Below are 13,957 nucleotides of genomic sequence, written 5' to 3' on the forward strand. Positions count from 1 at the left end.
GCTTCTAAAAGTTTTAGTCATGCCTTATTCATTTCCTATTTCATATTTTGCTGTTCTCCCTTTTATGATCTTTCTAAATAATTATTTCTATATTTCAGGGATTTGGCAACAAATAGTCCTGATTCTTGTCCTGAGAATCAGAAACTTCTTTGTGTTTTGTTGGTTTCCTGTCTTTTCTATTGATCAGTCCAGATTTCCTCTACTGGTTTTTCATTAATAATTGCAAATTTGCCTTATTACTTATGGATTGGTAAAAGACATATAGGCCATTGGTGAAATCACTAATTATTATTATTATTATTTTTTTTTTTTAAAAAAAAGCTCCTAAGTGAAGTTATTGCTCAGAATGAATAGGTTTGTCAACAGAAATCCTGGCCTGAGCTCTAAAGATGCAGTTGTGAGCTGTCTTTTGGAATTTGGTTCCCACCAACATGCTTGCAGTGTTGGTTGGAGGCAGGGGTCTGAGGCAAGCCGCACAGCCGGGGTGTGTGTGTGCAGAAGGCAGAAGCTGTTACCAAAAGAGCAGGGGAAGGCTGTGGGTACCTGCTCTAAAAAGTGTAAGAATCTCTTCTAAAGGCCCAACAATGCTTCCTGTGCTGCTTCCTGGGACAGAACAGCTCATTACGCTTAGAGTCGAGATTAAAGTGTGCTAGTGTGTCAGGGCACAGCCAAGTTTAACCGAGGAAACCTTTCTGCCTATTTTCAAGTTCTGCGGTATGGAAAGAACAGCCCTTTAGGTCTCCAAGGGTGGTATGTTATATTCAATGTGCGATAGTTTGGTTCAGCTAAAACAGCCTGTTTGATCATCAGGTATAAACATTGTTACATGTTGGGAAGAAGGAAATACTTGATTTTTCTTGMAAATAGTTTTGCGGTGGACAACATGTTTCTAGTACAAAAATCACACAACTAGAAAATTTTCATCCTTTTCTGTAAACAGCCTAAAGTTGTATGTGGTGGAGACAGCTATATCTGTCTCTCTATTTCCACAAAGTCTTTGATTATCATGTTGCTGATGAAAAAAAAAAAAAAAAGAAAATGTGAGATGTTGTGGAAAACATAGTTGCCCTATTCTCCATTTTTGACTAGTGATTGCTCTGAGTAACAAACTCAAGTAAATCAGTGTTGTGTTTTAAAGTGTAATTCCAGAAGAGCAAGGACAGCAAAAATTCTGCTTACTTTGTTGTCTTATGCAACCAAAATATGGCACTGTATAATTTAACACCCTGCTAATAATTAAATATTTAAATGTTAAACCCTCTGCTCAAGAAAGTAATGTGCCTCTAAAATTCTAAGTACAAATATCCTTCAAAAAGTTTTGAAATAAAAATGGCTTGCTGCATAATTACACTTAGATTTAGATTTAGCAACATTTAGATTAAATTATTAGATAAGATTAAGTTAGATTATATTAATTAAGAAAACTTCTCATGTTTTTCCTCTGATATACGTTATTTGAAGGACAGCTAAATGCTTTGTATAGAAAAAAAACAACTTAGCAGTATTAGTAGCATACGTTTGTAAATTATTTTAATTCATTTTTTCCCCACAGATATCTGTATAAACATTTTTCACAACTTAAAGTTGATATTATATGTCAAGATGATTAAAATTCAATGAATTTCCAGGATGTTTGGTAGTGGAAAAAGGCAGTTTTCTGCCTATTTTTTTACTTGCACACTGGGGTTTGTGGATACGTAGTAGTGAATGTTTTCAAAGACTTAAGTGTAGGTGGTATCACCTAGGAATAATGTGTGTAGGAAAAGAGGAGTTAGAGACTTGTATTTTTGACTTGCAAGGGCTAAAAATGGACAGGAGGATTGCCAAAGGAGGTAAACATAGGAAGGGAAGTAGGAAAGGAAACAAAACAAAAGGAGGACCAGTTGACACAGGTAAAGGTGGCAGTGTTTCTAAGGAAGTTGAACTGATACCTTCTGATTTTCCTTGGAAGTGCCAACTGACTGATTTAAAATCACAGGAAATAAATTTTGTGTTGATTTATTGTTAGGCTGCTTCAGAATTTGATAGTTGCTTTAGAGATTTTATCATTCTCTTGAAATTAACACTGGCTCCTGAGTTGCAGAAGTGGGATTTTTTTGACTCTTTTGAATACTTAATGTTTTCTCTCAGATTTCACTTACTGATGTTGAAGTTCACTGAATGATCCAAATCTTTCTTGAAAAATAGATACCCCATATATAATCTTCTTTAAAATATATTATCTAAGATTATTAATCAAAAATTACATTTCAATTTTCTTCTTTATAATACAGTATTTGATGATACCTAATGTAACCTCTGCATATGATTATTCTGGCTGGAAGGTCATGATAACATATAATTTGTATCATGTAGTTTGAACGCACAACCTATACAGCTTTTTTGTGGTGTTGAGAACTAAAGCAAAAATAGCCTCTTTCCTTGCTTAGAAGAAGATATGCTAGAAAAATGCAGTATACAAGTTGGATTTGGATAATGTTGGTGTCTGCAACAATAGATTTGGTTCCACTGCTTCCTCTTTGAATTCAGACTCAATGCCTGAGTTTAAAAAAAGTATTTTGGAACCTTTATCTGTGCACCAAATTTGAGTTGGTATTTGGGTTCAGAGAACATTTCTTACCTAGGAGTGTTAACARCTTCTGGTTCAAACAATTGCTTGAGAAGACCCTACTTCCAAAACCTTTTCAAACATTTGGGGGAGAACACCCCCCCCCCAATCCTCACTTGTTTAAACATTTCTTTGCTGAAATATGTGTTTAAGGAATATTTCAGCTATGTGTACAGCTGCTGAGGCTTTGATTTTTATGAGTTTATAACCATTGAAGAGATCCATAACTCAAAGGAGGTTATTTGGGAAGAATTGAAGGTATGAAGGGATGGAAACTACAGTCAAACGCGGAGGTAGGAAATGAGGCTTGTTTCTCCTCTACAGAACAGTTTATCTATTTGGTGAGTTCTGTGAGTATGGTTCTTCATTTCCAAAAATTTTCTGAGATTAAAGAAAATGTACTCTTTTGCTGTATTAAACCTATTCATTATAAATGGTTCACCAAAGTTTCTGAACTTTTTGTGCTTTGAAGCAGAGACTTCAAACTTGACAAGAGGAGTCTTATCTTCGTGATGAAAATCTAGTTGGACATCTTGAATTCCTGAAAAATTCTGTACTACATGCTTTGTGTAGGGTTTTAACAGTTAATGAATGGGTTTTCTGGGTAGCCTTCAGTCCAGAGCTGCGGAAGTCGACCAGAATAATTCCTTCTGGCAACTCTTCCTTGATTGCTGTCATCTGCTATGGTGTCAGGTGTTAAATCTGAGTGCTGGATGATGTTGTTTGATGCCAAAGCAATGTAGAAAGGACTGGATGTGATTGTGCCATGGTTTTCCCAATGCTTTTCTCTTTTCTTTTCAAATAGTTGAAAACCGCTAGGAGAGTGTTCATCCTATCCCTCTGATGGGTGTTCCAGAAAGAAAGAGCTTACTGCTGCTATCACTTACTTCTTTGTCATATGCATTAAAATATAGCTGTTGATCACATGAGCATGTATTGAGGGTTTGTGGGTTTTTCCATGGCTAAGCCACTCCGCATTCTTGGCTTCCCAGTGGGAGCCCCAGGTGGTGACTGGGTAAAAACAATGGTCTGAGCTGTGCTTTGCTGGCCATCATGCAGAGGCTGATTGGTTAGCTAACCAGACAAATATGCTAAATTTCTTTTGAATTTAGATGCTACATTTATTTTAGTAGTGGTACTAAGTATTCATAAATTTGCATACTTATTATTTACCCAGATTTTCATGAAGATTATAGGAAACAAATGTCCTTGAGATGCTTCCATATCTTGTTGGAATTGGACAATGAGTCCAGAAGTTATTTGATGAGGGAATAGGTGTGAGCAGAGACAAATACAGGTAGCACAGTCACATGAAACTTGTCTCCTTGTTTTCAAATAAGTGAAGTGAGAGAAATGTATCAGTCATCACACCATTCATTTTTAGGTGTAAAAGAATTGCAGAGGGACAGAGGTAAGAGGAAGCTACTAGCTTGGAGAAGGCTTGAAAAATTTGGGGCCAAATTATGAATTCCATTTTTTTACTTTGACTGGAATCTTACTGCTGCTACTAACAATATCTTGTAATCTTGGTTTTGGAATAGGCAGAAGGCAAGAAAAAAACAAATACTTGTTGGTTGCAACACTAGGGGCTCTGTAATAATAGGAAGAACCAAAAAATAGAGCCAAGACTGGGAAATGCCTCCTGATACCCTCTCTGCTTTTGACAAATTCATACATTGTTTCTGATACAAAATGGTAGATCAAAGGGGATTTTCAGCTGTAAAAGAGGCTTGCCCCAGGAAAGTTTGGGCATGAGTGGGTTTTTTTCAGACTAAAAGTAGTAGCTGGTCTTTAAGACAGATAAGTTGAGTGTTGTAGTGCCAGATGCACAAATGGATTGCAGCAAGCATTCTTTTGGCCTTCCTCAACCTCATGTTAGAAAAAGGATGGACAGACCTCAAATACAGAAGACAGGTTAAATTTTGATAGGAAGGTATGCACAGAATGTGGGAACCTACTTTCCTGYGGCAATCGATTTTACTAAATGCTGCGTGTCCCGTTGTATACTGGTTTTCCCTTCCCGCCTTAGAAAGTGTTGTTTATTCAAAAATTATTTTAATGCCTTTCTAAAATAAATCTTAAATAAATATATGGTACAGGTATCCTGCAAGGTGTCTGGTTACCAAATGATTTTCTGTGCCCTACCACATATATTTCAATGTTAAAGAATTAGAAGGCACAGTGGACTTAGCACAATTATCAGATTTAATCCTGAATTTTCTGTTTCCTGTCACTTTTAGAAATACCCTGTTTTCCTTACTAATTAATATATATTAAGGGTCATTCTTTTGATTATGTCTTTGAGAGATGATACAAAAAACTAATGAATTCAGTCTTTAAAGAATGTATTAAATATCTTTAATGTGTCCATCTATCTTGAAATATATACCAAAGTGTTTTTTAATTTTTTATCTGATATTCCGTAACAGTTTCCTTGCGTTATTATGGACTTTGGCAGAGTCGATGTTGCATATGCAAGGAAATGGTTCCATAATTATACTAATGCTTGCATAATTAACAAGGTGCTTGCTAATTTTAACAGGCAAATTCCAAGTTGCTTTTGCACAGGGGGAAAAAAAACATTAAAAACTGTAACTTCTGTTAGTTTTTCCTTTCATATTTCTTACAGGTGTTGAAACGACTTCTTTTTAATTTGCGAGTAAATTTATGCATTTTTTTCTGATAGGTAGCGCTGCACAGACGAAGAGGGCTGGCTCGCGCTGCCCGGGGTAGAGGGCTGTTTGTGAGCTGCCCTGGCGAGCTCTGCCAACAAATCTGAGTGCGGTGGCGGCGGTGGCAGCACCTCCCCGCCGCTGCCAGCCTGGGCAGCTCTTCAGAAGCGGCTGCCAGCAGCCCTGATTTCTTCCAAACTGCACGGTGGTTTTCTGGTGTGCGCAAATGGGGGCTGAGCACAGACCACCAAAACTTATTTCCAGGTGTGACCTAAGGCAAGGCTTGAACTCTGATTTCCAGAGAAAAATGGCAAGTGTGCTGGCGTTCTGTGCCGCTCAGCTGCACGTATTTAATGCTTTTACGTTGCTACCGAGCAAAACGTTGTTGTCTAAGCGCAGGCTGAAAACACTTAGTCACTTTAAGTTCTTGCAGTGAAAGGGTCATAATAAAAACATGAAAGAGAATAGCTGAGGTGGCACTTACAAAGTCAAAACAAAAGTGTATGGATGTGTGTGTATATATACATATTTATTATTCCAGTTTCTAAGTGGCCTTACGTGTTTTTCTGTGACTATCCATACCTACTTAATGCATAACTGTTTGTATTAAAAAGTCTGTATACAGTGTTCTCTTGCTTGCAGTTAAAAACTGTGAATCACAACAAAAATGCTGTAAGAACATCTAAGGTAGATAATTAAAGTATAATTAAGTTTAAATGCCTTGGTGAAGGAATATAAAAATATTTAAATTCAACAGGCTAGTACATTTGCAGTTTTCTTTTATTAGGTGTGAAATCTAAGAATCCCCTGCCAACTCTTGAGGGCTCAATCCAGAATGTTGAATTGAAGTACTGCAGCACATCATTGGTCAAATGTGCCTCTGGGACCATGGGATCAATAAAAATTTGTGCCAAAGCCCCAGGTATGTGCAGCTGGACCATGTAAAACTTTATTGCCTGTATAGGAGAATTGGCCTTGCTTTTTACAAGGAGAGTTACTGAAACAAGAATTTACTCATTGTTCCTATGAATCAGAGAGGTTTTTTTGTGTTCTGTTTTGTTTTTTTTTATTATTATTATTATTGAGTGCGCCAGGATGATCCAGTCTGGCCACAGTATAGTCAATTTTGACACTGAGTGAAAAATAAAACTGTTGGTTTTGCTGCTGAGACAAAAATTAATCTAAAAGCACTGAATAGACTAAAATAAAACTGGATTTTCATATTACACAGGATATTTGCATTTTACTTTATTTGCAGTATGATTTTGATATATTCTTATTAATTTTTTAATGTCTCATTTTCCATTAAGGCTGCAAGTACATTTTTCATTTGTGAAGTCTTTGAGGGCATTGTGATAGATTGTTTTTGAATTTCTTTACTAGAATTTTGTTGGAAAAGTATACAGTAACTTTTGCAATCAGTGTGTATGATCTTTATGTATAACACAGCTAGTGCAAAGAACATTAAAAATGTAGTATATTTAACTCTAAATTGAGTTTGTGGTGATTTTTAAAGTTATTATTTTATAAAGTTGGAATAGAAAACACTCTTTTAATTAGAATTGATTACTTTATTTGAAATCCTCTTGGATGCAAAGACATTTACAAGATAGCTTTAAGGAAGTTGTTTAGTAGTTTATAAATGGTTGCTCATTCTGTTTCCTCTTTTAATTCTGTGCTTATGATTTTAATAGCTGTCCTCTTTGGAGTAGTGAAAAATGTTTATATGCTGAAAAATTATCTTGTTACTGTAAAAGGTCTAAGAAGTCTAACTTTTATCTTAGGTGATGGCGGAAAAGAGAAGCTGATTCCTTTAATTCAAGGCCCCTCTGACACCAGAGACTTACACAGCAGTAAATGGCTCAATGAGAGTAGAAAGCCAGAATCTCTCTTAGCTCCAGATTTGGTGGCCTTTACAATCCAAATTCCACAGTATATGGACTACTGCCATAATTCTGGTAAGTGCAAAACTCTTGTTAAGCTGGTATCATATTACATTTTCCTATCCAACATAGTTTTCAAAAGAGAGGCTTGATATAAAATGTGCCAAATGCCAAAGTATTTTTCACATACTGCGCACATTATAACTTTACTTTAGCTCACTATGAGACACAAAACCAAAAAGCAGCATTTTGATATATGTCCTCTTTAATAAGGAATGCTCATTGACTTTGGTTGCCTTTTAAATAAGTTATACAGAATCTTTTGTAAACATTTTTTTTTTTTTTTGGCAAGGTCCATATTGAAAATGTTCTTTTTATTCTTTTTCTTTTTTTCTGTCTACTGAGTTGTGCTTCTTATACAGAAGTTGACAGGCTGGATTCAAAATGGTTCACATAAATTTGCAGCATATTTTATTAAGAATTGGTTTATCTGCATTATCAAAAAAAATTAGATGATTTCTAAAATGCTTCGGAGCATGCTTTTGACTTCATCTACCTTGTGGTAGTTTTAAATGGGAAGCAAGTTAATTACAAGTTATTGCTTGGATAAATTTAAGGATGTTGTTGACTGGGGACGTAAATACTCTTACGTGGCATTCTTATGGAGTCTGTGGCCTTTAAACAAAACATTACTGTGTTTCAAGGAATATTGTCAATTTGAAAACTATCTAGTTGAAAATAATTACAATAGTTTGTGAAATGCACATGGATCTAGGTTTTGTTGTCAGTATATTGCACTTTAAGAATCATGTTTTCATCTTTTAAAATGTTTCTCCTGTTGCTGTGCTGAGGATGGAATCAAAAAGTAGGAGAAAGAAACCAAGGAACACCTAATCTAAGGGAAACAAAAGAATTAACTGCCCCCAGGATTATGAAACACAAAAAAATAAACTGAAAAATAGGATTTTTCTCTCTAATTTCTTTCGTGTTTAATGGTCTTTGAATGTTTTCAGTTTGAAAAGTAACAGTAAATGTGTTATCATCTCTGTAATTTTTATGTGCATATGTAAGCAGTATTTCCTTCCTATATTTATATGAAGTAAATATTAGTAAGCGCTTTGCACTCTAGCAGTTGTTAGGTTATTTTTTCAGTGACTGCATTTGTGTGTTTCTTAGGCAGTACCATACTGGAAGTGTTTATGACAGTGTTTTTATAACAATTATCTTAAGTTCCTGCCACTAAAACATTGGCTAAAAGCAGTTCATGATTCAACAGTCTCTCCTAATTATTCAGATTCTTTAAAAAAAGATTGAAAATCTATCTGTTGCACCTGTTGCCTCACTTAAATAACTTCTAAATGTCCATAATATTAATAGCATTTATTAATATTATTACTGATTATTTTATCTTCTGCCCTTTCCTAGGGGATCTTTTCAATTTAACTTCCTGATTTTGTCATAGAATATTGATTGAATTTTAAAGGAACTGTGCATACCTACCTACACCAGAGAATTTTTGTTGTTGTTGCTGGTTACAGTGATCATGTACATTTTAGTTCATCACTATTATGGATAGTTCAAACAGATAGTAGTGCATATTTGATAGGTTTGTGACAGAGGATGTTTAAGAGAAATAAGAAACCAGTAAATCAAATGCAGACCCAACTTATATGCAGCGACTTAGAGAGGCTGGCTAGTGATGCAGCAGAATGCTGGGTCATAGTAGAAAAGTGTTTGTGGTACCTATTTTGTAGATGAATGGAGATACGTGTGAAATGCTAGGATTTTAAATTTTAAAATCCTCCCCAAGTGCCTCTAGGTAGTAGTATTGCTTCTATATACTGAATGATATATTGAGAACCTGCATGCTTAGAGCTCTAGATCTGTAAGGCGGCACTTACGAGTGATTATAAATGAGAGGGAAAAGCTCAATGATATGTTAAAGCCTTAGTTCCTGTAAATGTGGAGAATAGTGTACTGGAAATGAGCTTTTAAAAAATTTAAACTATGAAAAGTTAAGAATGCTTAAATGATCTCAGAATCCATACAAAGGAAGTGGGAGTTAATTAAAGCCTTTCTTTCTCAAATGCTTGCTGGAGGAACTGAGGCATTTCAATACAGGAGATATGGATATCCTTTTGTGAAGACTATGAAAGCTACATGGAGAGAAAACATGAAGTGATGTGAGAGCATAAAAATGCTTTTGCTGTCAGTTGCAGTCACTTCTGGGAATTAGGAAAGCTACGCTGGATAATTTAACGGCAAATTCAACTTACACCACGCGGGAATTAAAGGGTTGTTAAAAGCTGTACTACTGGAGATGACTTTGCAGTATGAAGTTGAGCTATTTGGAGCCACTTATCCTAGTAATGGTAGATACGATGTTCAGGAATAGAAATTCAGAATACAGAGAAGCGTAATGAGAATAGTGCAGCCTGCGTGTAGAAAGAATGGAGAAAAAGCTATCCAACGAAAGGTGAAAAACAACATCTAAATTTGTTCTGTATTATCAAATTGCTAGAGGTAAGGGCAGGCCTGGCCAACCTCTCTAACTCTGCAAGATACACATAAAAATATCCGTATAGCTGAAGCTCTGGAAGCACACAGGCCATTTCTCCAAGAACCAAGGGGGAACAGCAGTGCCACTGCGCTGGGGTTGGGTCAGGTGTCACCCGGCACTCAGRTGAACTCAGCTTACTTCTCCCCACACACAGGGAGTCAGAAAATTTAGCAGACTCGATGTCAGCGAAGCTGCAGTCACGCGGCAGAAGGGTTTGCTCAGGAGCGACGCAAAGCTCAGGAGCTGCAGGTTAGCCACCTCCGTTCTGAACCCAATGCCGCCATGTTCCTTGCGCGTCAAACCAAGAGATGTAATTGCAGGGAAACTGCTGGGCACTCTAGCTAAAGAAGAGACCATGACCTAAGAGAGTTTGTAGAAGAATCTTGGACTACAACATAAGCCCTCTAGAAGTGATTTTTAAAAAATTTTGCTTGTATAAAAATTGGTGAAGGAGAAGTAACTAGTTACATTGTGCACCTGTGAAGCTGAATGGAAAACAACAGGGTCTAAAATCAAAGCAGTATTTTGGGCATAAGGCGCCAACAAGGAGGTTGTGCCAGTGATTGGTATTTCTTGAGTAAATCAGGGCATATTGACTGGAGAGGAGATGTTATGGGACCTTTTCTCCACCTTCTTCTGTTGCTTCTTGTTCCCCCTGAGCCATGGGACTCGGGAGGGCCAGCACTGCTGTGCACTTGTCCGCAGTGGCCCTGCAAAGGCTGAGGGTTTATTTACAGTCTGAGTGATGGAGGTAGTACCTACTATGCTAGCATTTCRTTTGTTGATGTTTTACTTGTTGATACTGAGAGGAAGAGGAAATCTTCATGATTCTAGTAGTAACATAGCGCATTGAGTGTAACCTGCCAAGAGAAATCTTGTTCTTTATAAAATGTTATTCCAAGAAGAGCAACGTATAAAAAGCACATGTACTGATGGTTACTTAGCAAGGASATTTTCACGTTTAGTGTGCTAAGTGTGTCATTAGCATAGTGGAAAACTGATGAACTTATGGCAGAGAAAGACTTTGGGAGTACAGGAAATAAATATGATTTTATTTAATCCTTAAACATAAGTCCACATGCTAGTGCTTTTAGTCCTGGGTACATTAATTTGGCATATGAAAATCTACCATGGGGGGCGTCTATGCGTAATTGTAAAAATCAGTGGATGTGCTCTCCAATCTTTACGTAAACTGCAGCACAAAAAATATATGAGAGGGAGGAGATTATTACACTACCCCAGGGCTTGGGAAGGTCCTCTTACTGCTTCTCTGAACGAACCCTGGATTTATTAACCCTCAGAGCAAGCTGCAGCCCTTGTTTGCTTCACCTGGCCTTTGAGAGAAAGAGTGAGACTGGAAAATGAAGGGGGGCGTTAGGATTTAATTACGAGCAGCTGTTGAATAGACGAGGTGAGCTGATTAAGCTCTGTTTGATTTGCCATATTGAATAATTTGCAGTGCATGCACAGCCCAGCTAGGGAGAGCTTTCCTATGTATAAATCAAGAGGAAACAAGCTCAAAAACACTATTAATAATCAGCTTGCTTTGAGCTCGACTTAAATATTCAGCAATGCAACAGGGAAGCAGAGGAGCAAACAAAAATACCTGTATTAAATTCGTGCTCCTGTATGGTGTAAATTGGTACACCCGGTGGAGCAAGGGAGAGTGAAAGCAGGTTTCTCTAGTTTGTATGAGAGCTGCATGATGAATGAAGGGCAAGTATTCAACCTTGGAGAATTTAGTAATTTCTAATGTAAGTGATAATAAGCTTCCAAGGATTTTTTTGATTTTTTCCCAACCTTCTGTATTTTCTAAGTATCGATAAGATCTCTCCTTTTCTTCCCCTACAAATACAGAAAAATAAGGTATTTGTGAAGTGAAAATATTTTTAGAAAAATGAGGAAAGTGTATCTTCGGATACAAAAAAAAAAGTTAGAAAAGTTTGTACCAGCAACAACATTATATTTTTTTTCTCTTATGTAACAGCTGATTTTACCTGGTAGAACTTATTCAAAATGAGGTGACAGATTTTACATATGTTTATTTATATGTGTACACACCAATATATGCTCCTCTGCTCCCATTTCTAGCAGTTAAATACAACTCAGTGACATCTTTTTAAATTATTTTTGACCACTCCGTTTGGGAATATTGCAAAGTCTGGCTTTTAAAGCTAGAACAATGGCATTTTATAAGTTTTTAGTTCTAATTTAAGTGAATGCCYGTGCTAGTAAATAAAAAATACTTGTAAAAGAGAATTCATAAACTATTTTGAAGTATTCTGGAAGTATTTGACACAGTGAATGAGTAAAAATGCTTAATATATTGTAGTAATTAAAGACAATTTGCATTTGTGGTTTGGGCATAAATGTGTAAAAATTATAACCATCTATCTTATTACATTTCCTTTTCTTTCCCTGAGGATTTCACTATGTACTTTATCTGTAATTGTTGCCAGTTTTCTATCAATTTCCCACTGGGCTTCTGGTGCAAAAAATCTTATCCTCCCGATGACAGAGCTTGCCTGAATGATTTCATGCTCTTAGCATTTTTGTTCACGGGAATTAGGGGCAGAATGTAACTGCAGCTGAACATAGCATCTATTTTTGTAATTTTGAAGTTTAGACTCTGTTATTGGAACTAAATGAAGAGATGCAGGTGTTCTCCAGTTCAAGTCCTTTGGGATTTTTTGATGGTAGATGCTTGAAAAGAAAATGCATGTGTTTCCAGAGTCAAACAGCAGCTGTGGACAAGGATTTATGTTTTTCTCAGAACTTTGGGATTTCAAAATGTTACATTTAATCACATGCACAGAGAGGAGAGCAAATGTTAAAGATGTTACATATAAAACTAGGGGACTGATCTTTTTACCATACCAACTAGTTGTGGGAATAGAGGAACAAAGTGATCTTTAATCTTAATATGAACAATTTCAAAAGGATTATGATAGTTGCCAGGACTCTGGTCTTTTGAGAACTGTGCTCTTGCAACACACATTTATGGCCTCTTAATTACTTTTAAAATCTAACTTATTCTCATATTTTTCCTTGGAAAAATCTGAATGCTAATAGTATAAGTTACTGAAAACACAGTATGCATTTAGTTATGTTAGCATAAGGTCAATTTAAATTGAAATAATTATGCATTTTCACAAGAATTTTGTTAGTTATGTCCTGTGGTTTTCAGAATTGGATTAAAAATCTGCCTGAACAGAGAGGCTAAATTTAGAAGTTTTCAGGTTGCAAAACTTGTGGGCAGGAGTATTTTGTGGTATTGCAATTTCAATATTTCTTACAATTTTGGGATCAGTTGGTCATTGTAAATAAAATGCCTGACACCTTGGTGATGAAGAATGACATTATACTTCCCCCCTTTTTTTTCTTTTTTTTTAACAGTGAAGGAAGACTTTTGTTTTGTCACTTAATATGATTTTTAGAGCTGAAGTTAAAGAAGGTGCTCATCTTAAGCTAAGATGTGCTTCATATATAAAGGCTTCTCTTTAATGGTCATGTGGTACTTGCAGAAAAGAGGCCGGTTTCTCTCTTACAGTTCAGTTTCTCCTTTCACAGCTTCTTCACTGAAGGCACAACGCTATTTGTGGTGTAAAGGTCTATACCCATGGAAACTGATACAGCACGCTGAACATTTTAATTTTATCCCAAGTTCAAGTCGGGGCAGCAGATGGTGGTGCTGAGCGGTTCAGGATATGGGAGGGTGGAGTGGGGAAGAGCAGGTTGCTACCTGTGGTAAATCTAAATTTTAGTTAAAACCTATCTGTAAAAGCTTCTATTAAAATTAGTTTAATTTTGTACCATATCTACCAGTTTGTTTGTCCTCCATCTTCCCCCATGACTCCCACAGCCAAATAATTTCTGCGTTACAGCGAGGGTAGGTACAAAGTATTTTTCCAGACCTAAATCACCTCTGTATCTACTGTCTTACAAAGATGCAAAACCTATTACTTGTTCCAAGAGGGAGGTATACTTGTACTCCAGTGCGGTCTGTTACTCTACCAGCTCCCATTGCAACGTTGATGTCTGTGTCCCCTAACATCAGGGAGGGACATTTTATACTCTGCTACCTAGATGGGTATGATTTCCAGTGGATCACACAACTCCAGCGGGTGGCAGTAAGTTCTGGGTATGGAAAGGTAATTGTGCAATGCTGGAATAAGGCAGCTTGTTCAACTTCCCGTCAAGTATTTCTGCAAGTCTTGTTGGTGGGAGAGGTGTA

The 13,957-nt window shown here is 36.5% G+C and overlaps 1 protein-coding gene across 26 annotated transcripts in view; it reads left to right on the top strand.

Moving 5' to 3' along the window:
- Positions 1 to 13,957, top strand: part of VPS13B (vacuolar protein sorting 13 homolog B) — a 438,137-nt gene that overhangs the window by 114,476 nt on the left and 309,704 nt on the right. For 25 of the 26 annotated variants that reach the window (XR_003256169.1, XM_026082771.1, XM_026082768.1 and 22 more), the window contains 2 exons: positions 6,068 to 6,202; positions 7,065 to 7,238. Coding sequence is in view for 25 of the 26 variants with exons in the window: in XM_026082771.1 (XP_025938556.1) it covers positions 6,068 to 6,202; positions 7,065 to 7,238 (309 nt within the window). In the remaining variant the exon portion in view is untranslated. Of the gene's footprint in view, positions 1 to 6,067; positions 6,203 to 7,064; positions 7,239 to 13,293; positions 13,432 to 13,957 lie in introns of those variants that run through there. The other variant, XM_026082792.1, reaches the window with a different exon arrangement.

Source organism: Apteryx rowi, unplaced genomic scaffold, assembly GCF_003343035.1.
Source record: "Apteryx rowi isolate R43461 unplaced genomic scaffold, aptRow1 scaffold_591, whole genome shotgun sequence".
NCBI lineage: Eukaryota > Metazoa > Chordata > Aves > Apterygiformes > Apterygidae > Apteryx > Apteryx rowi.